The sequence below is a fragment of the Manis javanica genome, chromosome 2 (genome assembly GCF_040802235.1).
Source record: "Manis javanica isolate MJ-LG chromosome 2, MJ_LKY, whole genome shotgun sequence".
Taxonomy (NCBI): Eukaryota; Metazoa; Chordata; class Mammalia; order Pholidota; family Manidae; genus Manis; species Manis javanica.
The window spans coordinates 207,926,146-207,953,975 of record NC_133157.1 but is presented as its reverse complement, the minus strand read 5'-3'; the positions used below and the strand labels follow the sequence as shown (position 1 = coordinate 207,953,975).

At 37.4% G+C, this 27,830-nt stretch overlaps 1 protein-coding gene across 1 annotated transcript in view; it reads right to left on the bottom strand.

Annotated features, from left to right (window-relative positions):
* Positions 1-27,830, bottom strand: part of LOC140845705 (serine/threonine-protein kinase TAO1-like) — an 88,674-nt gene that overhangs the window by 31,779 nt on the left and 29,065 nt on the right. The window contains exons 12-17 of the mRNA XM_073220520.1: positions 24,932-25,168; positions 16,812-16,940; positions 14,051-14,254; positions 11,881-12,120; positions 7,371-7,553; positions 6,238-6,469 (exon numbers count right to left, since the gene is read on the bottom strand). Of these exons, the coding sequence (XP_073076621.1) occupies positions 6,238-6,469; positions 7,371-7,553; positions 11,881-12,120; positions 14,051-14,254; positions 16,812-16,940; positions 24,932-25,168 (1,225 nt within the window). The remainder of the gene's footprint in view (positions 1-6,237; positions 6,470-7,370; positions 7,554-11,880; positions 12,121-14,050; positions 14,255-16,811; positions 16,941-24,931; positions 25,169-27,830) is intronic.

The window sequence follows — 27,830 nt, the reverse complement described above, 5'->3', positions numbered from 1 at the left end:
AACAGTTCAATTTACTGGTAAATCCTTGGCTCAGAGTACTAAGCATATTATACCTGTGGGTGTGGCTTTAAATGCAGGGCTATTCATCTCCAGGTGTAGAAATTACTAAAAGTGAATGGCAGCTCTGAATAAAAATAATATAAATACATTTTCCAGCTAACCTTATGTACCAATGAAAATACCTGTAGATACTGTAATTTGGGGATAAAGCTGATTTTAATAAAGGGAGAAAAATATGTATGAATGGAAGGGAACCCAATTAAGGAATATCTCAAGGTATGAGGTTTTACATTTTCAAAATGTTAACTTAAAAAAAGGGAGAGATAGTGAACACAGGAAACTTTTTACTGCCAAGTTCTGGATACCAGATATAGCATTTACAAATTTCTGATATGCTGGACAAATTTCCCATATTTTTTATTTTCTTAAACACACATATATTAAGTGAACACCAACACCGGGGAGGAGGTAGTATTAGTTTAAACAAAGGTTGACATCTGTACACTGATTGAGAAAGTGCCTGCTTCTTTCTTCAGGATCTTTCAAAATCTTTCAAATTTTCCTGCTTTTACTCTTTCATGATTCCTACCATGATTGAGATTCCTCAGAAGTTAATCTTACAAACACACACAAACCAATCTGAATGATTAAACTGAACTGATTTGAATCTTTTTGCAAACTATATATATTTAATTCAAATTAAGTTAATGGAATAATCCAGGTATAGTGATGTAAAACTGGTTGCCACACAATTCAATCAGATTTGTGTGGCAAAAACAAAGCCCTACTGGACAGACATTTGGACTCAGGATTCAATCACGATGTTACAGGAACATATATATAGTCTGCATGAACTCAGTAATTCAGTTTGACTAATTTAAGTCCATTTCGATTTTAGAGTTTTCTATGCAAAACTGGTCTGCTTCAGTAGTGTAAAGGAGCCAGATCTAGTAAGAATTTTTTAAAAGGTATCAAATTCCATTATATTTTTGGACATTTTATGAATTCTAAAGCTTGGTCCTATCATTTTCCTCTAAACATGTAGATATCTCAATTTGTCGGAGATACTGTACAATATTTGAATGCAGAAGAGACATTGAAATAATTAAAAGTCCCTTTCAGTAGAATCAAGTACATGTTATGTCGACCTAAAAACTGGTCATCTGAACCGTGGCCAAGAGGACGACGGACCAGAGCGCTACATGGAACACTGCCTATGACTGTGTGTGAATTCTACTGTGACTTGGTTTTAAAAATATTTACACTAAAATATTAATTTTTCTCCCAGTTCTCTTTAAAGGAATGCTAGAAACTCCTAAAGGGGTGGATTCAGGCAGAATGGACTGACGTGCCTGGAGAAGACTTACATTGGTTGAGAAAACCAAGATTTCAATGGTGATTAGTCTGGTCTAGGCGGAGAGCATCACTGAGAGGCCTTGGAGAATTCGACCTGGGAGCCCTCTGTGAAAAGCAGGAATCTGTCAGCAGCAGGGCTCCTGGTTCTTCAAGACAACTGGGGAGAGGGCAGGACAGTGACCTAAAGGAACTTTGAGTGCTTTCCGGGAAGGACATTTTTTCCCTTCAAGTCATATTCATGGCTCCCCACCCGCCTGCAGCTCAGTCTCCACACTAGCGGTGGGACCCCAAGTCACATCTGACTGTCAGCATCGGGTGCATCCTTCATTGCAAAACAAAACAAAATAAAACAAAACATACCCCTCTCTGGAAAAGAAAAGTTAGCTTTCATCAAGAGATTTCCTGACCACCATAACTCACTATAGTTTTTGCTTTTTCCTTTAATTTGCCAAACTTGCTGGTTCCTTTTCAATAGTACTTAAGCACCGAGGCTTTAGACTTCTTGAAGTGGTGTTTTCTGCCATGTGATGTTCACATGATGCCAAACAATCACTAAGTCTCAAGGAACTGGAAGTTTGTAAAGTATTGCAGCAACAAAAAAAGCAATTAAAAAAAAGAAGAGGACCTGCACATGCAGCAAAACCTACAGTGGTGCTGAGGGTTAGTCAGCAGCTGGTATAGTCACAGGATCAGTGACTCCTGGCTCACTATAGCAACTAAGCACTTAAATAACGGGCTATTCTACTTGTAAACAGGAAACCCCATAAACCAAAAGGGGGTAATCGAATTATGTCTAAGTAGTGTGATGAGAATTCCAGGAGATGGCGGTCTGTAAATACGGCATCATTCAAATACTTCCAGCATTTCATTTGTATTGGCTATATGTCTTTGTTTTTGTATAAACAAAGTAAAAGTACTGTTTGGGGTCTTGGAAGTTAACAGAGCTTAGCTCAGCTACGATGACATATCGCAGCATTAGCAACAAAACGTCAGGATATATATAGGCTTCATCTCCACACTCTGCTACTGAACAAACCCATCATATGAGCTTTCAGGGGCCCCTCTCACCCTTTTTGTCTTCCCCTTTGGAGGCTCACAGGTTTGATGATGCAATTTCCACAAAACCTGTGGTCTCCTGAAGCACCTCCATCTCACCATGCCACAAAGAAGGCACACTTGAATGGACCAAAAAAAAAAAAAAAAATCACTGACAAGCTTGCAGCATTCAGAAAAAGAATTAGGTTGTCTTCTACTCTCTGAAAGAGTCAGTGCAACCCTTTAGTGTTCATGGATTTCCACTTTTTTCCTACTCCAAATGAGGCCAATTTAATCAACAAAAGTCAGACAAAATACATTTATTTAATAAACAAAATACATTGGTGAGGGTATACAGGTGTGTTTCCATAATAACTTGTTTTAGCAAATGCTGCCTGCTGTGAGCGGCTCATAAGAACCTGGGGTATACAGAGAAAGGCTTTAGATCTTTTACAAATTTCTTAGGATAGAGTTGTCCAAAAGTGATGACTCAAGCCACGTTGCTGGATTGTTTTTGCAGTTTTCAGAAAATACCCCCATCTAACCAGTTTCTTTTTACCATGTGCACTGTATGTGTGCATGTGTGTGCATATTTGATAAATACACATACACACCAATTCCCCTTTACATAAAATTTCCCCAAAAGTTAAAACCAAAACAAAACACAAAACCTGGCAGCTAAATACTATGACATCCCTATTAGTAAACACAAAACAGAACGCTTTACAAAAATGAATAAAATATGCCATATGTACTCAGCTTCCACATGGTAGTACCCAAGTGAGGAGGCTGCTTGTGATGATGTCTATAGGGAGTTTCTTTTGGTGGACTGTTCAGTGGAAAGACCATTCTCAATTCTTTTGATTTGGTTGTTGATCCATTGATTATTTAGGAGCATGTTGTTAAGCCTCCATGTGTTTGTGAGCCTTTTTGCTTCCTTTGTGCAATTTATTTCTAGTTTTATGCCTTTGTGGTCTGAGAAGTTGGTTGGTAGAATTTCAATCTTTTTGAATTTACTGAGGCTCTTTTTGTGGCCTAGTATGTGGTCTATTTTGGAGAATGTTCCATGTGCACTTGAGAAGAATGTGTATCCTGTTGCTTTTGGGTGTAGAGTTCTATAGATGTCTATTAGGTCCATCCGTTCTAGTGTGTTGTTCAGTGCCTCTGTGTCCTTACTTGTTTTCTGTCTGGTGGATCTGTCCTTTGGAGTGAGTGGTGTGTTAAGTCTCCTAAAATGAATGCATTGCATTCTATTTCCTCCTTTAATTCTGTTAGTATTTGTTTCACATATGTTGGTGCTTCTGTACTGGGTGCATATCTGTTTATAATGGTTATATCCTCTTGTTGGATTGACCCCTTTATCATTATATAATGTCCTTCTTTTTCTCTTGTGACTTTCTTTGTTTTGAAGTCTATTTTGTCTGATACTAGTACTGCAACACCTGCTTTTTTCTCCTTGTTTTTTGCATGAAATATCTTTCTCCATCCCTTGACTTTTAGTCTGTGCATGTCTTTGGGTTTGAGGTGAGTCTCTTGGAAGCAGCATATAGATGGGTCTTGCCTTTTTATCCATTCTATTACTCTGTGTCTTTTTATTGGTGCATTCAGTCCATTTACATTTAGGGTGATTATTGAAAGATATGAACTTATTGCCATTGTAGGCTTTAGGTTTTGTTTACCAAAGGTTCACGGTTAGCTTCTTTACTACCTTACTGTCTAACATCACTCACTTCTTAAGCTATTATAAACACAGTCTGATGATTCTTTATTTCTCTCCCTTCTTATTCCTCCTCCTCCATTCTTTGTATGTTAGATTTTTGTGTGTGTGTGTGTGCTCTTTTGTGTTTCTTTGACTGATTTTGAGGGTAGTCGATTTTAATTTTTGCCTTTAGTTAATATTTGATTTTCCACTTTCTTTGCTGTGATTTTATTTTCTCTGGTAACATCTGTTTAGCCTTAGGAGTGCTTCCATCTAGAGCAGTCCCTCTAAAATACCCTGTAGAGGTGGTTTGTGGGAGGCAAATTCCCTCAACTTTTGCTTATCTGGGAATTGTTTAATCCCTCCTTCATATTTAAATGATAATCATGCTGGATACAGTATCCTTCATTCAAGGCTCTTCTGTTTCATTGCATTAAATATATCATGCCATTCTCTTCTGGCCTTTAAGGTTTCTGTTGAGAAGTCTGATGATAGCCTGATGGATTTTCCTTTGTAGGTGACCTTTTTTCTCTCTCTGGCTGCCTTTAATACTCGGTCCTTGTCTTTGGTCTTTGCCATTTTAATTATTATGTGTCTTGGTGTTGTCCTCCTTGGGTCCCTTGTGTTGGGAGTTCTGTGTGCTTCCATGGTCTGGGAGGCTATTTCCTCCCCCAGTTTGGGGAAGTTTTCAGTAATTATTTCCTCAAAGATACTTTCTATCCCTTCTCTCTCTTCTTCTTCTTCTGCTACCCCTATAATGTGGATATTGTTCTGTTTCAATTGGTCACACTGTTCTCTTAATATTGTTTCATTCCTGGAGATCCTTTTGTCTCTCTCTGCATTAGCTTCTCAGTGTTCCTGTTCACTGATTTCTATTCCATTGATGGCCTCTTGCATCTCATCCATTCTGCTTTTAAGACCTTCCAGAGATTGTTTTATTTCTGTATTCTCCCTCCTTAGCTCTTGCATATTTCTCTGCAAGTCCAGCAACATAGTTATGACCTTTACTTTGAATTCTTTTTCAGGAAGATTGGTTAAATTTGTCTCCTCAGATTCCCTCTCAGGGGAGGATGTCTGGGTTAGTCTGATCTGTATCAAATTCTTCCACCTTTTCATGGTGATAGAGGTAGTTGTAGGCAGTTGGGACATGTGTCAGCTGGGAAATCAAAGTCCCTTTCCACTTGCTCCTGGCCTTCCTTTACTGGGAGAATGGTGACCCATAGCAGCTTTTACTGGGCCACTGCATGCAAACGGGGTCTTTGATTCTTGCCCTGCCACTGTGGAGTAAGCTCCACGTGGTTGCTGTTGGCGTGGCCACTTTTAGGCTGCTGCTCTGCTGTGGGGGAGCCACGCCAGAGGGGGAATGGGCGGGAGGCTGTTTATCACTGTGAGGGACCTCCGAGCTGTGTTGTCAACCCCCTGGGCCACTGGAATTCCCCGGGATTCCCAGCTGCTAGGCTGAGTGTGATGGAATGCCTCCGTCCAGCTGTGAGGCCCCTGTCCCTTCAAGACCTTCAAAAAGCACTCACTTTTCTTTTGTCCCAGGTGCGCTGGCTGCAGGAACCTACTTGCAGGTTTTACTGTTCAGTTTCCCTAGTATCCAGCACACCATGCACTGTGTGTCTGTGCTCTGGTGCAGATGGCTAGGGCTGGGTATTTAGCAGTCCTGGGCTCCCTCTCCCTCCCTGCTCTGACTCCTCTCCTCCTGCCAGGAGCTGGGGTGGGGGTGGCCCGGGTCCTTCCTGGCCACAGCTTGTATCTTACCCCCTTTGCGAGGCACTGGGTTCTCACAGATGTAGATGTAGCCTGGCTGTTGTACTGTATCTTCTGGTCTCTGTTTTAGGAATGGTTGTATTTGTTGTATTTTTAAAAATATATATGTTTTTGGGAGGAGATTTCTGCTGTCCTACTCACAGCGCTCTCTTGGCTCCTCCTTGCCAATCTCAATTATTAAGTTACGTGTAAGACATGTGTGACCCATTGGATATTTGTCAAGTGACACTGGTGCTTCTGTTCATGCCCTGTTCTGTCCATCCCTTGGTAGCTGTCGCCTCAGAATCCGAAGGCTATTGCGAACTCCCATACTGCTACCTCAGGGTACCCCATGCATTGGCTGAGAAGGGTGACCTGCATGGCTGGGGACTCACCTTGCACTGGATGTCCCCAGGCTTGTGATAGGCCACCTATGGGATGCCCTCTGTGAGGATCTCCAGGGGAGCTGTGGCTGAATGCCTCAGGGGCAAGGTTAGAAAGGACGTTTCTAAAACCTAGTCCTTCGCTTTCAGAGTTGAAAGCTTTCATCTCTTTAGCTCGACACTCCAGCAGGCTTCGTATCCTTTCAGTGCACTCATTCTGAAATGTCAATATCTCTTCGTCCATCTATTGTGGGTTGGTGGGGGGAAGCAAAAAGAAAGCTCATTTATTTTAAAAAATCTATCAACTAAAGAAACAATAATTATTATGGTTTAAAGTGAATCATAAAAATGTCCACACTGGCTATTTTAAAGGATGTACATTTAAAAATCAAAGAGATCAACTATAGAAATCATATATAACTTATATGCTAAAATGTGTAAAATCAAGTTCTTAAAAGCAAAGGTAATAATGTATTGAAATAATAAATCAAGGCACACACACACACACACACACACACACACACACATACAGCCTCAGTACCTTAAAGGACACAAGTGAATTTAGGGATTCATGTTCTAATATATATGACAAAGAATAAGTAAAATAAATAAAGCTACATCTAGAAATAATATTTTCAGCCTGACTCTTCATCTGTGTAAAACTGGTTCTACCTTCTCTTTTCTAGTAATGCATCAATCTGTAGAGTTTGAGACCAGGGATGAATGAATAAAGTATATTCCTGATCCCTTTTCCTTGTCTCTCTCAAGCAACTACTAAAGTTTTTTCCTTCACTATCCAAGTTTCTCTCCAATTTCTTTAGGTACAACTAGGTACACAAAGAAGTGAGGAAGCCGGAGCCAGAGCTATCCTTTTACAATTCAACTGTCTTCGCATAACTCCACATCATTCCTCTAGCAATTACTACTTAAGTATATTCCTTTAATATATCACACTCATTAATTTTAAGGTTCATTACTGAATCAGTAATTTTAAAGAAAAAGAAAACACTACCAAAACTTGAATTAAGGAAATATGGTATTGTCAAGACAATCTAATGCCACCTCTGTCATCATGAAAATATATTTATGAAATGATTTTGATGAAAGCAAATACTGGCACAATTACTTTTTTCTATTATGTATACCTGTTGTTTTAAGAGTGCCTTGCGGAGGGAGACCCTCTCTTCAAGCTCCCGAAGCTCTTGAGCGTGTTGTGCCTCAACCTGCATTTTGATCTTGCTCTGAAGTTCAGTCAACAGCTCCAGTTCCTGCTGCAGCTGCGTTTTCAAAGCCTGGCACTCTGCCTCCTGTGCTTCATCCAAATGCCGCTGAAAGAGAGAAAGAAAACATATATCCTCCTGTGAGCTGCCTTCTCATGACCTATGGAAAGGAGGAGGTGTAAGTGAAGACCGACTACTCTTCCATAGGGCACAACTGTTCTCTTTTACATCTTGGGGTAAACATCTCTGGAAAAGGAAAACACAGCAACCAATGACGGCGTTATAAGAATAAAGCTATCATAAGCTATTTGGATGATGCCTAAATAATCATTATTTTTTAAAGAAAAATATAGAATCTGATTGATATAAGACCGTGAATCTCTTCTCTCCAATGGAAATAAGTATAGAACAGGTTATTTATTTAATGCTACAGCTTATGGGCCAAATCTGAACAGCTACCTGATTTTTTGTTTTTGTTTTTCAATAGTCCACTAATTAGGAATGGTTTTTTACATTCTGAAATGGTCACATTTTAAATGGCTATGTAAATACCCACATAACAACCTCAATTTTTCCTCCTAAAATATTTACTATCTGGCCCATTAAGAAAAAGTCTGTAAACTTACATAGCAACTATTTTGTAGCTGCACTCAAATGTGACCATCTGGATTCCCGGTAAAGTACTACTTTTTGAACACTGCTTAACAAAGTTGCTTCTCCAATCTTGATGCGCTGTTGGTATATGTACTGAACGTCTGCAAGGCACCAGCAGAGAGCCTATGTGGAGCCTCATGTCCAAATGTATCAAAGAGAATTACATATGCATCATGCATATTTCCAAGCAATGCTGAGAACAAGAAGAATATGGGCCACCATGACTATTTCCCAAGGTGCAGCAGAGTTTTCATTTCTGACTTAATATTTCAATTGTTGGGATTTTATTCAGGTGGTGGAAGGAAAGGGGCACTAAATTTGTTTTGCCTAAGTAAAGTAAACTTACAGCTCAAGTGGAGAGCATTTCATTAATGTTGCGGTCATACTGCTCAGTTAAGATGGCTAAGTTTTGGGCCTGCTTCTCCTTAGGGTTTACTCTTTAGCACCACAAGCAAAAACCTGAAAGTCAGCTAACTAATTTTTCAAAGGTCAAAGAAAAGTTATGAGGCAAGGGAAGGGACAACCCTTCTTGTGGTAATGATAACAGACATGAACTACATAAACATTTTTGAGATAAAATAATTTGAGTTCAGAGACAGAATAACTCTGGCTTTAAATCACAGGTTAATTATTCTATGAACTCAAGGTTCAACAAAACTTAGCAAGATGAGATCTATTTCATAAGGTGTACCCATCAGGCCTACAAGTAACAACACTCATTTGCTACACAAAGGCAGAACCTATAGTTGAAATTATTTACCTCAATATATATACTGCCAGATATTGAATGGTTGACTAAGTGTGCAAATGTGTGTATGACCAAACACTCTTGTCAGGGAACTAGTTCACACTCTTTGCTCCAATACTACAAAATCAAATATATATCCTTTTCTGCATTTTACACCAATTGAGGTACTAAGTCATAGTCATGTACCTTTATTCAGTGAAGGGTCAAGAAATGTCTAGCTAGAAAGACAAACTCTTGGTTTAGTTACTCTTAGCACTGCTCTTAAATACTGCCCTTGGTTAATAAAATTCCTCCAAGTTAGCCAGAAATGGAACAATGAAATTTAGAATTCTCTTCTGACTTTGTGTAACAGCCTCCATTCTTTAAAAAACTTTCAAATATTCAAATATATCGCCAAGAAAACTATAGTCACTCCATATCACTAGCTAATGACAAAAAGGAATGCCCTGAAAAATTTTTTCGACAAGATTAATACTTATACCAAGAACAAACTATATTCCTCAATGTTTCACTCAAGTGAAAGCAGGATAAACATGTTCCAGTTGTTTCTTAATCACTTAATACTGACAAAACATCACCTGATGGCAGATGAAGAAACGGCAGATAAACAATAGGTGTTTACCCAAGTTATTCCTCAGAAATGGTGCCCCAATGTCTACAAATACTGTCAGCTTACCTAAGTGTGCAAACTGAAGTCCTCCTATCCCCCTTAAAGTCTTGGAGAAAGTTGGAATAGTTGCAACTATTGAAGTTGAACTACTACTTAGTAAGTACAAATTTACCTAAAAAAGTTGCAACTATTACTTATGTAAATGAAATGACATGATGTTAAAATAGAGTCTGTTTTCTCCAAGAAGGGACTAGGGTTACCAAAGGGAAGGGGTTGGGGAGCGTGGGTGGGGAGGGAGGGAGAAGGGGATTAAGGGCACTATCATTAGCACTCACAATATAGTGGGGTCACGGGGAACGCAGCACAGCACGGAGAAGACAGCAATGACTCTATAGTGTCTTACTACGCTGATGGACAGTGACTGCAGTGGAACATGGTGACTTTCTTTCCCACTAAAGTAACAGAACAATTTCTTTTATGGAAAATCTTGAGCTTATGTATCATGAGAAGGACGCTTTCTATCTGAAGTCTGACTGTGACTGTGAGACATTATCTTTCCCCTTGATTTTTTAACAGTATCTGTGAAAATCAGACTAGTGTCTACAAGCATTCAAACTGAGAAGGCTGCCACAGCAGGGAACCAAAAGGAAGGGCTAAACCGCAAACAACTAACCTCTCCCAAGCCCCAGAGAAATGAAGTCATATCAGATTTATGGTCGGACCAAAGACACTAAAGAAGCTTTCAGTTTGGTTTACTTCTGGGCGCTGCTCACTTTAAAACTGTAATTTATTTTATAGACATGCTTTAAATATCTTTTGGTGGGAAACCCTACTATGTACCCACTACAAAGACAAAGTAAATCTGGAAAATCATTATGAATTCTGATTGTGATAAGCATTAACTAATGATGGTTATGTGGATAGTCAACGTATGAGCCATTCTGTAAACGATGTTCATTAGACCCTCTACACCAACACTAACCAAACATGCTGAAAATGAAAAGAAAAAAGCTTATTCAATTTCTTGATGACAGACATCTGTCTTAGACTTTTACTGGTTACATGATGCCTTTTATCTGTTCTCCTTTGCCAAGAAGCTTAGGCTAAAGGTACCTTCAGACTCATTAGTTGTTTTGAAGATACAGCAAAGTATAAAATTTGACTTAGATTCACAAGGAGAGGGTGAATCTTAGCTTTGCTTCTGTGTTTTGTTCAGGACAACTTGTATGAATGGAGTTGAATAGGAATCAGAGACACCACTAGGTGTGGTTTAGCTTCTGGTTTGGACACAGATTACTTCTGTGAGTGAATTTCACTTCACTTTAAGAGAGTTATTCAGGTAAGTGTTGTTACCTGATAGTTTTATAGTTAAATGGTCAAAGAGTTTGAAAAGAGGGTAAAGAAGATACTGTGGAACCGGGCTTTATTGGATATAAACACAAGTTTACAATGGGCAGACATATACAGATTAACTGAGGTACTACTGTGGGTGACAACATATATAGTGGGTCATTTTGGTTTTTTGTTTATTAAGATTCATGTGATTATACTTCACATATTCATTACAAGTTATAAAATTTGAAAATTCCTTGGAATTGTTAACTCTGGTTGATGTTGGTAGAGGGGGCTGGACCAGGTGGCCTAAAGAACAAGGAGAGGGAAACCTTTAACTTTATAATAAATACACTTTGGCATCTTTTGAATTTTGTATCATATAAATAAATTTCTCTATCAAAGCAAATACAAAATTTAAAGTCCTTTGATATTATATATCACCAACACTTGTCTTTCCTTATTTGTCTACAAGAGAGCATATAATACCTTGCTTCACTCTGATGTGCTAATTAAAAAAGACACTCCAACTACACATGCCCTGGTCTTACCTTTGTTACCAAACACAGAAAGAATGGGAGTAACAGTGTGATAATTTCACTATTCCTCTAAAGATGAGTATTGACAATGAAGGGAGAGGGGGTAAAAAGGCATTTTTCATTCACTGGTTTCTGTACTAATTAAGAACTTACTGACTCTTTTGGATACAAATCACATTCACAGGAAATAAGACTCCAAAACTATAAAACTTGGAACAACAGAGAGAAGCCAGCAGGTTAGTATGTTGATATGTAGATTGTAGTATCAACACTGGACATTTGGGTACACTTAAAATGAGAATTTTGAATCTTATTTATGATATTTTCCACAGTTAAAAAGTTCTGGCCATTTTTTGGTACTCTGCTGAGAAATACACAAGCAGAAGTCTGTAGCCATAGACCCTCTACACCAACACTAATCAAACATGCTGAAAATGAAAAGAAAAAAAGCTTATTCAATTTCTTGATGACAGACATCTGTCTTAGACTTTTACTGGTTACATGATGCCTTTTATCTGTTCTCCTTTGCCAAGAAGCTTAGGCTAAAGGTACCTTCAGACTCTGAGGCTGCTGTTGAACCTGCATGACATGCTTCCACCTTAGTTCTAGCTCTCTCCATTTATTATCCTCCAGCTGGTCAGTGAGCTCGGTTTGATGCTGCAGACTCATCAACTCACAGCGCATCTTCTGCACTGTTTTGAGGTGGCGAAACTCCAGTTCTTGTGTGGATTCATGCTGTCGCAGTAGCATTGCATGCTCTAAGTCCTTTTGAGCCTGCCTTTTATTTAATTCCTAATCCATAAAAAAAGACAAAGGCGTAATTTGCTTATGTACAATGCCAGGAGAAAAAAAATCCTAAGAAACAGAGTAACCAGGATATAGATGTAATCCTCTCATTTAATAATGACAGCACAGTGAATATTAGAGTTTTATTACTGGAACTGTAGAAAATGGGCAATTAGTCATACATTTGCCTTATCTGTTCATTTACTATTTCTACTACTTAGCAATAAGCTTAACACATATCAAATCTGTCCCAAGAGACTTAATGTCCTTTCTACTCTCCATCATTTATGTTTCCTAATTTTGTATTTGAACAGGATTTCTAAGTCATCCTTCGAATTTCTTCAGAGTATACATTCAATTCTATTACATGCAGTATACCCAGTATAGTGCAGTGGTTAAGAACACAAGACTCTAGGCCTAGGCTGCCTGCTTTCTGAATCCTGGCTCTGTTACTGACAAGCAGTGAGTCCTTGGGTTAATTACTTAAATTCTCTGTGCTTCCATTTCATTACTTCTCAAATGGAGACCATAACATAGCTGTGAAATGAGTTCATAAGAGGAAAGCTGTCAGAATACCTACCTCATGATCAATAAATGCTACTACAATTTTTTTCAGTTTAAAAGATCAAACGTACAACACACACACACACACACACACACTCACACATACTCTCTCTCTTTTTCTATGTAGAAGGAAGTCAGACGTGCGCCCTCTGCCTCTGCTGCCCCTTCTCCAGGGGCCAACATTTGGTGCATGTTTCCCAACCTTCCCCACGCTTATCGTGACACAACTATTACACAAAAATATACAGTTTTAAAATTGAATAACAATATATATTATAGGCATATAATATGCTTTCTTTACCTAAAAGTATAATGGACAAATACAGATTTTTAAAAAAATTTTTATAGGAAGCTTCTGCTTTCTGATGCCATAGTTTTTCTATTTTCTGCTTTATGACAAATTTTCAATAAACATCTACACATGATACACCATATAATTATGTTACTATTTCTTTAGGATAGAATTCTAGAAGCGGATTCGATGGGTTGAAGATACATGCAAATTAAATGGTTAAAGCTGCTGAATTATGCTCCAAAATGGCAGTGTCAGTTTATATTCTCACCAACATTGACCACTTTCCCTGCCACTACTAGGACTTACCAATTTTTTAGACGGATCTTATCTAATTGATGCAATTGTTTTAATTTGAATTTCCTTAATTATTAGTGAATTTGAATGATTATGTTATACTTGAAGTTTATTTTAAGCCACTCTTGGAAATAAATTGATCTATGCTCATAGGTACACCTGATAATGAGAACTGTTGTTTTCATTGTCATAAGTTTCTACATATTCCCAATGAATAATTTCATGATTATACAATTATGTTAAATGGTAGTATATACCTTCATGGCACCCATTTCGGATGAAAAGGCATCAGTTATCCAATTAATTTTCTTATATTTAAAAATTAACAGTTCTTTCATTCATGGATTTAATATTTATTAAATATTTACTTAATACATATTTATTGAATACCTATTATGAGCCAGCCACTAGCTACAAGGCCTGGCGATATCTAGCCACCCGATATAAAAGCCCTAAACAGAACCTGGGACTTCATCTAATTTCCATTCTACTTGGGGAGAGAGAGATCCCCATAAAAAGTGTGTGCACATACGTGTGTGTGTGTGTGGAGTGTGAGAGAGAGAGAGAGGGAGAGAGAGGAGTGCAAGAATATTTAAAGAAGGGAGGAGGATTTGCAGATCAGAATTGAGGAGATATGAAGTGAGGTAAGGTGAACCCTGTGAGTTGGGTTTCCAGGGAAGAAGGACTTAGGCAAAGGCAAGCAGAGATGCTCTAAGGCCCTAAGGGTGGGATGTGACTGACATATTTTCAGGAAGATTCTGATTTCACACCATTTAAACATACCTCCCTGACAAGGTCCTGCTCCAAGTTATGGCACCCGAGTAACAGCTTTCTTTCGAAGCGACGGCATTGCAGCTCTAGGTACCGTCTCTGACGCTGAAGAAGATTGGTCTTTTCCTCTTCTTGGAAATGCTGTATGTTCTCTTTCTGCTTTGAAAGCCATTCCTGTTTTTCTTTTCTTGGGGTGCTCTTGTTTTCATTCAGCTCCTGGCAAGATAAAAAACAACTGAGATCAAAATACATAAAAATTAACTACATGAATATACTATTTGGTGGCTGGTAATCTTCAGTTAAACTACTTAATTTGTGCCCTCTCTCATGGGCAGGCAGGGCAATGACCTTAAAGGAGGTAGGTAGTATTTTTCTGTTTCTGGAGTTATCCATGAAGTAGGACAAGAAAAGAGAAAACATACACTAGAAAACACGCATACTTTTTAGCTTTACATAGCTATATTTAGGATGGCTCGTAGCTTTGAAAGCACGCAATGATTGGTGAATGAAGTAAAACATCTTTCTTTAAAGTCCTCCCAAAAAGGGGAAGAAGACAGTGCTTTCAAGTTAAAATCACACATGAATTAAAATTAAGGTTAAAATATAGTTATGGCTCACTTCTTGGTTTTCAACAATAGAAATACTAAGTTTTTGGCAAAGTTAAGGATGGGTTCAGTATAAAAGACCAGAAATTAAATGGAAAATCAACAAAACCACAGGAAAATAGAGACCTTTTAGAATAGATTTAATATTCAGCACTATAACCACTGAACAAGGCAAGACCAATGTTTTCTACAGCATTTTAAATATCATCTCACAAACTACCTAAAAAAAATTTATTTATACTGGACAAGATGAGAATATTGACAATACATTCAATGATGCAAACCCGAGGATGCTGACAATACATTCAATGATTCAAACCCAATGATGCTAATTAATACTAGTATATTTCAACCTAAAATGCATCAACCTTGCAGAGAATATAAATCAGCCATCTTTCCCAGGTCTAAGATGATTTTTTAGAGACTGTTAACCTATGGTTCTTCATCTATTGTTCAAGAAAGAAACCAATTATTCATTACTTTCATTTATAAGATATTCAAACACATAAAAATAAAAAGCACATAAGCTTGTAGTTCTCAACTTAAGGATGTCAATGAGAAGACAGGGATAATACAGGCATATACAGAAAGAATCACTTGGCTATGTTTTTCAAAATCTTTTGCCAAGGAAATTTCCCACCCACTAAGACTATAGTATGTCCCTTCCTCTACACTGATAATAATCATTCTAAATGAACACACACACACACACAGACCTACGCAGACACAAAACTACCTTCTAAAAGAAAACGGACCTATTAGTCAGACTATGAATTATATGCTTAAAGGATTATCTAAAACAACATATTCATTTATAAAACTAAAACCTGATTTCACTAGGAAACAACTATAGAACTGCATTTTGTTGGATATTTATTTACAGTTGGGAATCCTATTTACCATCTTTTCAAATCCCATGTTCTAGTATTGAGTTTAGCTTTTAGATTACAGTAATGGGAATACATAGCAGGTTATATTCTTTAAAGTTGGAAAAATCTTATCAATGAACCTCACTCGGCAGGGTATATATAACAAGGCTTTGTGCCACCAATGTTCTTAATAAGACTTATATGTCTAATTATAGGTCACGTCCCTACACACATAAAAGCACTATACCAAAGAGATTATGGTTATTTTATCAATATTGATTTATCTGTGTGCTAATAATTAATTACATGGACTAAAAATTTCAGTCCATCAGTCTGTAAAAGAGGGTGTAAACTGGGGAAGTCTTGGTGGGTGGGGAATTTCCTTGGCAAAAGATTTTGAAAAACATAGTCAAATGATTCTTTGTGTATATGCCTGTATTTTCTCTGTCTTCTCATTGACATCCTTCAGTTGAGAACTACAAGTTCATGTGCTTTTTATATTTATGTGTTTGAGTATCTTATCCACAAAAGTAATAAAGAATTGGTTTCTTTCTTGAATAACAAGTGAAGAACCATCAGGTCAATAGTCTCTGAAAAATCATCTTACACCTACAAAAGATGGCTGATTTATATTCTCTGCAATATAATAAATATGCTATAGTTGACACATATCATTTTCCTGTCCTGACCACTATCCTGAATAATAATCCCCTTTCAGAAATTGCCTTAGGACAACATGGCTTTCCTCACAGTTAGACTAGATCTGCGATAAAAATAAGTTCAAGAAAGCAGCACATAAAGGGCAAACACACATGAAATCCTGCAGCCATAATGACATAATTAGCATGCTTTCCTATTAAAGAAAATAGGATGAGAAGAAATGCCTCTTATCCTTCTTCTGTGTTAAAATCAGAATAAGAACAAATTACTGTAATTTGAGCCCAAAGTAAGAAGGTATGATTTACTTTTAAAGGAAGAGATGTATGGCTCTTTTTCACAGCTAAAATATTTTTATTTCTAGTGACTCAATTACTTAAGAAGTGCTTAGGAAAGCTACTAAATAATAGCTTTATAAAACAATTCACATTTTCAAGAGATCAGTCTTTTTAGATCCCACTCAACTGAGGATCTCAGCCATTGAAAAGTAATAGGTTATAATCTATGTCCTCACTTAAACTGATATATTGTTAGTGGCCACAAAAAAAAGAAAAATTTATCTTAATGGTTCTATGAGCAGATCAATATTGGATATAACCAGTAAGCAGGTAAGTGGCTTGAAAATTTTTATAAAGTAAATACCTCCTTAAGCTGTTCCTTTCGAAGTTTGTATTCTCTCTTCTGGGTCTTCAAAAGGCTATTCAGTTCTTTCTTCTGCTCAGCCTGAATACGTTGCTGAAATTTTTTCGCCTCGTTGGACATCACTTTAGCCTATAGGAAAATTTTTAAATGGATCAAATTAGCTAAGCAGATAAGCTTCAAAGCAGCAGTTTATTACATTAGCAAGGATATTTCCTCCCACCTAAGAATATAAAATCAGTATAATCATTACCAAAACAAGAATATCCAATAAATTATTAACAAGTGTTACTCAGCATCCTTACGATTTGAATTTCAGACAACCACTAAAATGGAACTCATCTTTAAAATGCTGATCTTTTACAGGGTCAGTGTTTTCACCTTTTTTCCCCCCATTTAAGTGGAGTATGCTGCCCGACCCACCCCACTAATAAAACAAAACAAATGTAATTAAGTTATGACCTTTTATCTAGCTTGACTTGTGTATTAAACAATGTAATACATTCATATTCAAATTAAACCCTGACTTTTAATTTGTATTTTAAATAATATGAAAATGTTAAATATTAAATACCTGTACATGATTATTTTATTTCTGATGATACATGCAATAGTTGACCCTTAAACAACGTGGGGATTAGGGGTGCTGACTCCCAACAGAGTAAAAAATTCCTCCTATAACTTTTCATTCCCCAAAAACTTAACTACTAAAAGCATACTGCTGAATGGCAGCCTTACTAACAACATGAACAGATATTCACACAGATTCTGTATGTTGTATGAATTCTATACTGTATTCTTACAATAAAGCTAGAAAAAAGAAAATGATCTTTTAAACTGTCTCCCAAAACATTTTCCAAGACCTTTATCGAAAAAAAAATGTGTATAAATGGGCCTGTGCAGTTCAAACCTATGTTATTCAAGGGTGGACTATACATATCCATTGTAGAACATTTAGGAAATACAGAAAAACACAAAGAAGAAAAATCTTGCATGATTTTACCACCCAGAGATAACCAATATAAACATTTTGGTGCATACCCTTCCTAATTTTTTCTAGGCAGGTATAGATATTGATATAAATATATAAAACAAATCTAAAATCATATTGTACAACCTGTTTCATGAATTCCTTTCCTAAAAATGTTAGTATCTACCTCTTTACAAAGTATTCAAGAAAGTACAACACCAAACAGAATTCTACATATTTCTACATTCTTTCACCAAATTATTTCAAAATCAAATATTCATTTACACCAGAAATTATTTTGCTAAATTCTCTGTTCCTGTGAGAGGTGATTCTTCTTTTTTTTGCAGGGAAGGGTGAACAGGGTGGCTATAAATGCCCCAGGGCAGACTAGCCAGACATATTTGAAGATATGGTCTAAATTTATTGAGAAGTTTACATTTTACTTGACAACTGTGATTATCAAAATAAATTGAAACTAATGGGACACCTAGGAAATTAGAAACCAGTTTTCACAAAAGACTCCTAAAAAATGCACCTTTATCATACAGTAGAATGATACTTACTTGTAGTAAACAAATGGGTTAAATCTGAATCTGAAACCCTCTTAATTCCTCTTAATTTAACATTCACTGCATATTATAGTACTCTTCAATTCTTCTGATATAAAAATGCTACTATAAATTTAAGGTTTCCAAAAAGTACATAGAGAATGATGAATGTCTTTTTGACACCTAAATCACCTACTAACTGATTTATCAGACTTCTCAGATAACCAAAGTACCCAAGGCCTAGAAGAGAAATCTTAATGACTTTTTTTTCATTAGGGTATCATTGATATACACTGTTATGACGGTTTCACATGAAAAGTAATGTGGTTACTACATTCACCCACATATATCATCGAGTTCCCCCCAAACCACATTGCAGTCACTGCCCATCGGTGTTGTAAGAAGCCACATCACTACATGTCTTTTCTGTGCTACACTGTCTTCCCCATGATCACCCCCACACCATGTGTACTGATCGTAATAGCCCTCAATGCCCTTCTCCCTCCCTCCCCAACCACCCTCCTGCACCCCTCCCCTTTGGTAACCGCTAGTTCCTTCTTGGAGTTTGTGAGTCTCCTGCTTTGTTCCTTCAGTTTTGCTTCATTGTTATACTACACAAATAAGGGAAATCATTTAGTACTTGTCTTTCTCTCCCTAACTTATTTCACTGAGCATAATACGATCTAGCTACATCCATGTTGCTGCAAATGGTAGGATTTGTTTCTTTCTTATGGCTGAATAGTATTCCATTGTGCACATGTACAACTTCTTCTTTATCCATCCATCTTACTGATGGACACTTAGGTTGCTTCCATATCTTAGCTACTGTAAATAGTGCTGTGATAAACATAGGGGTGCATATGTCTTCTTGAATCTGACAACTTTTTTCTCTGGGTAAATTCCTAGGAGTGGAATTCGCGGGTCAAATGGAATTTCTATTTTTAGTTTTTTGAGGAACCTCCATATTGCTATCCACAATGGTTGAACTAGTTTACATTCCCACTGGCAGTATAGGAGGGATCCCCTTCCTCTGCATTCTAGCCACCATTTGTTGTTCCTAGTCTTTTCGATGTTGGCCATGCTAAATGGTATGAGGTGATATCTCATTGTGCTTTTAATTTGCATTTCCCTGATAATTAGTGATATGGAACATCTTTTCAAGTGCCTCTTGGCCATCTGAATTTCTTCTTTGGAGAAGCATCTGTTCATATCCTGAGACCATTTTTTAATTGAGTTATTTGCTTTTTGGGTGTTGAGGCATGTGAACTCTTTACATATTTTGGGTGTTAATCACTTGTCGGATATGTTGTTTACAAATATAGTCTCCCATACTGTAGGATGCCTTTTTGTTCTGCTGATGGTGTCTTTGCTGTACAGAAGCTTGATGTAGTCCCATTTGTTCATTTTTGCTTTTGTTTCCCTTGCCCAAGGAGATGCGTCCAGGAAAAAGTTGCTCATGTTTATATTCAAGAGATTTTGCATATGTTGTCTTCTAAGACTTTTATGGTTTCATGACTTACATTCAGGTCTTTGAACCATTTTGAATTTACTTTTGTGTATGGGGTTAGATAATAATCCAGTTTCATTCTCTTGCATGTAGCGGTCCAGTTTTGCCAACATCAGTTGTTGAAGACACTGTCATTTCCCCATTGTATGTCCATGGCTCCATTATGGTATATTAATTAACCACATTTGCTTGTGTATATATGTGGGATCCCTAGCCTGTTCCATTGGTCTTTGGGTCTTTTCTTGTGCCAGTACCAAATTGCCTTTGCAGTAGAGGTTGAAGTTGGGGAACATAATCCACCCCCTGCTTTATTCTTCCTTCTCATGATTGCTTTGGCTATTTGGGGTCTTCCGTGGTTCCACGTGAATTTTAGAACTATTTGATCTAGTTCACTGAAAAATGCTGTTGGCATTTTGATAGGGATTGCTCTGAATTGGTAGATTGCTTCAGGCAGGATGGCCATTTTGACAATATTAATTCTTCCTATCCATGAGCAAAGGATGTTATTTCCATTTATTGGTATCTTCTTTTTCTTGAGTGTCTTCTAGTTTCAGTGTATAGGTCTTTCACTTCCTTCGTTAGGTTTACCCCTAGGTATTTTATTCTTTTTGATGCAATTGTGAATGGAATTGTTTTCCTGATTTCTCTTTCTGCTAGTTCATCATTAGTGTATAGGAATGCAAGAGATTTCTGTGTATTAATTTTGGATCCTGCCACTTTGCTGAATTCAGTTCTTAGTACTAGTAGTTTAGGGGTGGATTCTTTAAGATTTTTTATGTATAATATGTCATCTGCAAACAGTGACAGTTTAACTTCTTCTATACCAATCTGGATGCCTTTTATTTCTTTGTGTTGTGTGATTTCTGTGGCTAGGATCACCAGTACTATGTTGAATAAAAGTGGAAAGAGAGGGCATCCTTCTCCTATTCCCAACTTAAAGGAAAAGCTTTCAGCTTCTCACTGTTAAGTATGATGTTGGCTTTGAGTTTGTCATATATGGCCTTTACTATATTGAGGTACTTGCCCTCTATACACATTTTGTTGAGATTTTTTACCATGAATGGATGTTGAATTTTGTCGAGTGCTTTTTCAGCTTCTATGGAGATGATCATGAGCTTTTTGTCCTTATTTTAGTTAATGTGGTGGATGATGCTGATGGATTTTCAAATGTTGTACCATCCTTTCATCCCTGGAATAAATTGTACTTGATCATGATAGACGATCTTTTTGATATATTTTCTACTATGATTTTGTTGAGTGTTTTTGTGACTATTTTCACCAGAGATATTGGTCTATAATTTCCTTTTTTTGTGGTATATTTGCCCAATTTTGGAATTAGAGTGATGCTGGCCTCATAGAATGAGGGTGGAAGTATTCCCTCCTTGTCTACTTTTTGGAAAGCTTTAAGGAGGGTAGTTATTAGGTCTTCACTAAATGTCTGATAAAATTCAGCAGTGAAGCCATCTGGTCCAAGAGTTTTATTTTTAGGTAGATTTTTATTACCAGTTCAGTTTTTTTGCAGGTAATTGATCTGTTCAGATTTTCTGTTCCTTTCTGGGTATGCCAAGGAAGGTTTTACTTTTCTTGAAAATTGTTCATTCCTTCTGGGTTATCAACTTTCTTAGCATACAATTTTTCACCTATTCTCTAATAATTCTTTGTATTTCCATAGTGCCCATAGTGATTTTTCCTTTCTCATTTCTAGACACTCTTTTTTTCTTGATAAGTCTGGCTAGGGGTTTTCTATTTTGCTTATTTTCTCAAAAAACCAGCTCCTGCTCTCATTGATTCTATTGTTTTATTCTTCTCGATTTTATTTAAGCCTGCTCTAATCTTTATTATGTCCGTCTCCTACTGACTTTGGGCCTCATTTGTTCTGCTTTTTCTAGTTTTGTTAATTGTGAGTTTAGACAGTTCATATTGTATTTTTCTTCTTTCCTGAGGCAGGCCTGTATTGCAATATACTTCCCTCTTAGCAGAGCCCTAGCTGCATCCCACAGATTTTGCATTGCTTGATCTGTTTTTATTTGGTCATTGATCCATTGATTATTTAGGAGCATGTTGTTAAGCCTCCATGGGTTTGTGGGTCTTTTCATTTTCTTTAAGTAATTTATTTCTAGTTTCATACCTTTGTGGTCTGGGAAGCTGGTTGGTTCAATTTCAATATTTTTGTATTTACTGATGTTCTTTTTTGTAGTCTAGTATATAATCTCTTCTTGAAAACGTTCCATGTGCACCTGAGAAAAATGTGTACCCTGCAGCTTTTGGGTGGATCATTCTGTAGATATCATTAGGTCCATCTGTTCTAATGTGTTGTTCAGTGTCTCTGTTCCCTTACTTATTTTCTGTCTGGTTGATCTGTACTTTGGAGTGAGTGGTGTGTTGAAGTCCCCTAAAATGAATGCATTCTGTTAGTATTTGTTTCACATATGTAGATCCTCCTGTGTTGGGTGCATAGATATTTATAATGGTTATATTCTGTGTTGGACTGACCCCTTTACCATTATGTAATGTCCTCCTTTGCTCTTGTGGCTTTCTTTGTTTTGAAGTCTACTTTGTCTGATACAAGTACTGTAACTCCTGCTTTTTTCTCCCTATTGTTTTCATGAAATATCTTTCTCCATCCCTTCACTTTTAGTCTGTGTATGTCTTTGGGTTTGAGGTGAGTCTCTTTTAAGTGGCATATAGATGGGTCTTGCTTTTTTATCCATTCTATTGCCCTGTGTCTTTTGATTGGTGCATTCAGTCCATTTACATTTAGGGTGATTATCAATAGGTATGTACTTATTGCCATTGCAGGCTTTAGATTCATGGTTACCAAAGGTTCAAGGGAACCTTCCTTACTATCTAAGAGTCTAAGCTCACTTATTGTGCTATTGCAAACACAACCTAAAGATTCTTTTTTTTCTCCACCTTTTTCTTCCTCCTCCATTGTTTATATATTAAGTGTCATATTCTGTACTCTTTGTCTATCCCTTAACCTACTATGGGATAGTTGATTTAATTTTGCATTTGCTTAGTAATTAATTGTTCTGCTTTCTTTCATGTGGTTTTATTACCTCTGGTGACAGCTATTTAGCCTTAGGAACTCTTCCATCCATAGCAGTCTATCCAAGATGCACTGCAGAAACAGTTTGTGGGAGGTAAATACTCTCAGCTTTTGCTTACCTGGAAATTGTTTGATCCCTCCATCAATGTTAAATGATAACCTTGCCAGGTAGTGTATTCTTGCTTCTGCTTCATTGCATTAAATATATCCTGCCACTCCTTTCTGGCCTGTAAGTTTTCTGCTGAGAAGTCTGATGAGAGCCTGATGGGTTTTCCTCTGTATGTGATCTTTTCTTTCTCTCTGGCTTCTTTTAATATTTTGTCTTTATCCTTGATCTTTGCCATTTTAATTATTATATATTTTGGTGTTGTCTTCCTTGGGTCCCTTGTGTTGGGAGATCTGCGCACCTCAATGACCTGAGAGACTATCTCCTTCCCAAGATTGGGGAAGTTTTCAGCAATTACCTCCTCAAAGACACTTTCCCTTTTCCTCTCTCTTCTTCTTCTGATACCCCTGTAATACGAATATTGCTCCAGTTGGAATGGTCACACAGTTCTCTCAATATTAGTTCATTCCTAGAGATCTTTTTTCTGTGCCTCAGCTTCTTTGCATTCCCCTTCTTCAAATTTTTTTCATTTATCATCTCCTCCACCATATTTAATCTGCTTTTAAATCCCCACATTGTATTCCGTAATGAATGGATCTCTTTTCTGGATTCGTTCTTGCATTCTTGAGTATTTTTCTGTACCTACATGGATGTGTTTATGATTTTTTAAAAATCTCTTTTAGAAAGACTGATGAGTTCATTTTCACTTGACCTCTTTTCTGGTGTTTTGGGGATTTCGGTTTGAACCAGGTTCCTTTGGCATTTCATATTTGTATGTAGCACCCTCTAGGACCCTGAAGGCGTACTCCCTGGAGTTACTTAGCCCATGGAGCAATGTCAGGTTCTCAGCAGAGCGGCACTGGTGACTGGGGGTTGGGAAAAGCTGTTTCCTGCTTCCTGGCTACTGTGCATCTGTCCACAGCCAGACTAGTCAGCAGAACATACAGGTGTAACCGTCTATGCCTTGCATTTGTAGCTGCTGTAGGCAGGACCTCCCTCTGGATGGACTGATGCCAGGGCAGGGGCAGCTGGTTTGTGAGCCAGTGCCAGCCTGCCAGAAGGTGCAGCAGGCTGCATATCATGGTGGAAGGCTTCAGAGCTGTGTAGCCAGCCAGGGGGATGGAGGGCCTGAAGTTCCTGAAAAGTTCCCAACCTGCTGGGCAGAGTGCACCTGGACAATTTTGTTTACCTGTCCTTTTTCCTGAGCAGCAAGCCCTCTGCAATCCTTCCCATTTAGTAGCCCTCTCACTGTTAGGAAGTCTCTCATACTGCCTGCCTTTCTTTTGTCCCAGAGCAGCCAGATGTGAATCCCTGTTTTCCACAACAGCTGGAATCTCAGTCTGTGCAAGTATTCCTCCTGTCTTAGCTTTCCAACCCCATTAATCTTGAGCACCATGCAATACAGGTTCTTGCTCCCACAGCAGATCTCCAGGGCTGGGTGTTCAGCAGTCCTAGGCCTCCACCCCATCTACACTCCATTTCTCTTCCTTCTTCCAGTGAGCTGGAGTGGGAGAAGAGCGTGGGTACCTCCAGATCATGGCTTTGGTATGTTACATTTTTTGAGGTCTGTTCTTTTCTCCAGGTGTAAGCAGTCTGGTGCTGCCTTCTTTCCTGTTGATCTTTTAGGGTTAGTTGTATTAACAATATTTTCATATTATATGTGGCTTTGGGAGGAGGCCTCTGTCTCACCTCTCAGATCGTCATCTTCAATCTGATCTACCTGACTTTAACCACTGTTACATGATAAAACTGTCAAGTTATCAGGACATAATTCCATATTGACTCAGCACTTGATATTTTACCTATTATATAAATATTGCTCCCTTTCCCCAGTTGACTTGCTAATTGTGGGGAACAGATACCCTAACATCAAAATGCCATCTTGGTTAATTTTGAAATAGTCACAACTGAGAATAAATACATTAGTGATACTGGTCAGCTACCTGTTTTTCCACTGCAGCCTCATGTTTCTTGATAAGTTTCTTCATTTTTGCTGCAAAGGTGTTACGCTGAGTTTCAAGGTCTTTCTCTAATCTGAGGCGATGCTCATCCATCTTAGCCTTTAACTTCTTTTCCAGATTCATGAGCTGTTTCTGATGTTGCTGTGTCATTCTCTTACAGCCAGACATTTGTTCTCTGAGCTGACTTTCCTGCTCACGTTCTGGCATTTCCCTTGTAACCTACAACAATGGAGAGGAAAGAATGAAGTAAAACCAAACCTTTTTATTTCAAAACCATCTTAGACCAGTCTACTATCAACTAAGTAGGTAACTCATGTAGGAGATCCCACTCAACAGCTTCTAATAAAATTTCATCTGAAAAAGCAGACAAGCTAGCTGGTTCTAAAATTTAAGTGGGAATGGAAAGGACCTAGAATAGCCAAAGTTTTGAGGGGGTATGAAAAGTTGGTAGATGTAAACTTCAGTAATCAAAACAGTGTGGTATTGGTATAAGGACAGGCTGAATAGAGCAAAGGAACACAGTAAAATCTGGAAACAGACCCACATATATTCAGTCAATTGATTTGCTACCAAAAAATCAAGTTAATTCAAAGAGGAAAGGAAAGTGTTTTTAACAAATCCTGCTCTAACAACTAGTTCTCTGTATTCAAAATAAATAAATGCTTAATCATGCTATATACAGAAATTAATCTGAAAAGAGTCACTTGACCTAAACCTAAAATTCAGAATCACAGAGCAGAGAAAACACAGAATATTGTCATGTCCTTGGGATCAGCAAATATTTCTTGGGTATGACACAAAGAACACTGATTATAATAAAAAAATGTACAAATTGGATTCACAATAAGAGGCAAAATTCAGATAATGTAAGATTAATCATTTAAAGTGAACAATTCAGTAGCATTTAGTATATTCATGATATTCTGCAACCACTGCCCCATTGTAAAGAAAAAAAAGTACAAACTGGATTCTTAGAGACAAAATTCACATAATGTATGATTAATCATTTAAAGTAAACAATTCAGTAATATTTAGTATATTCATGATGTTCTGAAAGACTGCCTGTATCTGGTTACAAAACATATATAACACTTCAGAAGAAAACCCTGTATGTTTTAAGCAGTTGCTCCCTAATCTCCCCTTCTGGTAACCACCAATCTATTTTCTGTCTATGGGTTTACCTATTTTGGATGTTTCATATAACATGTGACCTGTTGTGTCTGGCTTCTTTCACCTAGCATGTTTCCAAGGTTCATCCATATTGTATAGGATGTAACAGTACTTCGTTTCTTTTTATAGCTGAATAATATTCCACTGTATGCACATGCCCTCATTTGTTTATCTATTTATTTGTCACTGGACCTCTGTGTTGTTTCCACCTTTTGGCTATTGTGAATACTGCGTTTATGAACATTTGTGTATATGCATTTGTTTAAGTACCTGCTTTCGATTGTTTTGGATATATATCTAGGAGTAGAATTGCTGAGTCATGGGGAAACGCTGTTTAACTTTTTGAGAAACCATCAACTGTTTACCACAGCAGCTGACATTTTACATTCTTACCAGCAATATACAGCAGGAGTTCCAATTTCTCCACGTGCTCCCTAGTTTTTATTTTCCATCTTTGTTTTTGTTTTTCTCTTTTAATAGCTAGCCATCTAACAAAACAGCCGCAGACTCACAGAGTCCAAGAAGGGACTAGCAGTTACCAAAGGGAAAGGGGTGGGAAGGGTGGGTGAGAAGGCAGGGAGAAGAGGACTAAGGGGCATTATGATTAGTACACATAGTGTAGAGGGGGAGACGGGGAAGGCAGTAATAGCACAGAGAAGACAAGCAGTGATTCTATAGCATCTTACTACGCTGATGGACAGTGACTTCAATGGGGTGTTAGGTGGGAACTCAATAGTATGGGTGAATGTAGTAACCAGTGTTGCTCATGTGAAACCTTCATAAGATTGTATATCAATGATACCTTAACAACAACAAAATAACCGGCCATCCTAGTGGCTGTAAGGTGGTACTCATTGTAGTTTTGATTTGCGTTTCCCTAATGACTAATTATATTGAGTATTTTTTCATGTGCTGTTGGCCATTTGTATATATTCTTTGGATAAATGTCTGTTCAAGTTTTTAACACATTTTTTAAAATTGAGGTATAGTTTATATATTAATTTGAATAGGTTTTTGGTGGAGTCTTTAGGGCTTTTTTTATGTAGTATCAGGTCATCTCTAAACAATGACAATTTCACTTCTTCCTTACTAGTGTGGGTGCCTTTTATTTCTTTTTCTTGCCTGATAATGTAGCTAGGACTTCCAATACTCTGTTGAATAAAAGTGTTGTGAGTAGGCATCCCTGTCTTATTCCTGATTTTAGAGGAAAAGTTTTTAGCTTTTTCATGGCCTTTACTCATTTTTAGTGGGTTGTTTGAATTGGATTTTAAAACTAAAAATTTTAATTTATCACAGACGGAGAAAAAATATTTACAGGACATATCTGAGATAAAATACCTGTATGTTTCTTATGAAAGTCAAACATACATATGCCCTATGACTCAGCCATTTTATCCTATGTATTTGTCACAGAAATTAAAACATCATGTTCAGAGACATGTACATGTTTGTAGCATCTTAGTATGCTGATGGACAGTGACTGTACTGGGGTATGTGGTGGGGACTTGGTAATAGGGGGAGTCTGGTAACCACAGTGTTGCTCATGTAACTGTACATTAATGACACCAAAATAATAAAACAAATAAATAAATAAATGAAAGTATTTATTTCATCTTCCACTTGCCCCTTAGCAACCGCTAATCTACTTTCTATTTTAGATATTTCATATAAGTGGAATTCTAATAATATTTGTCCTTTTGTGTCTGGCTTA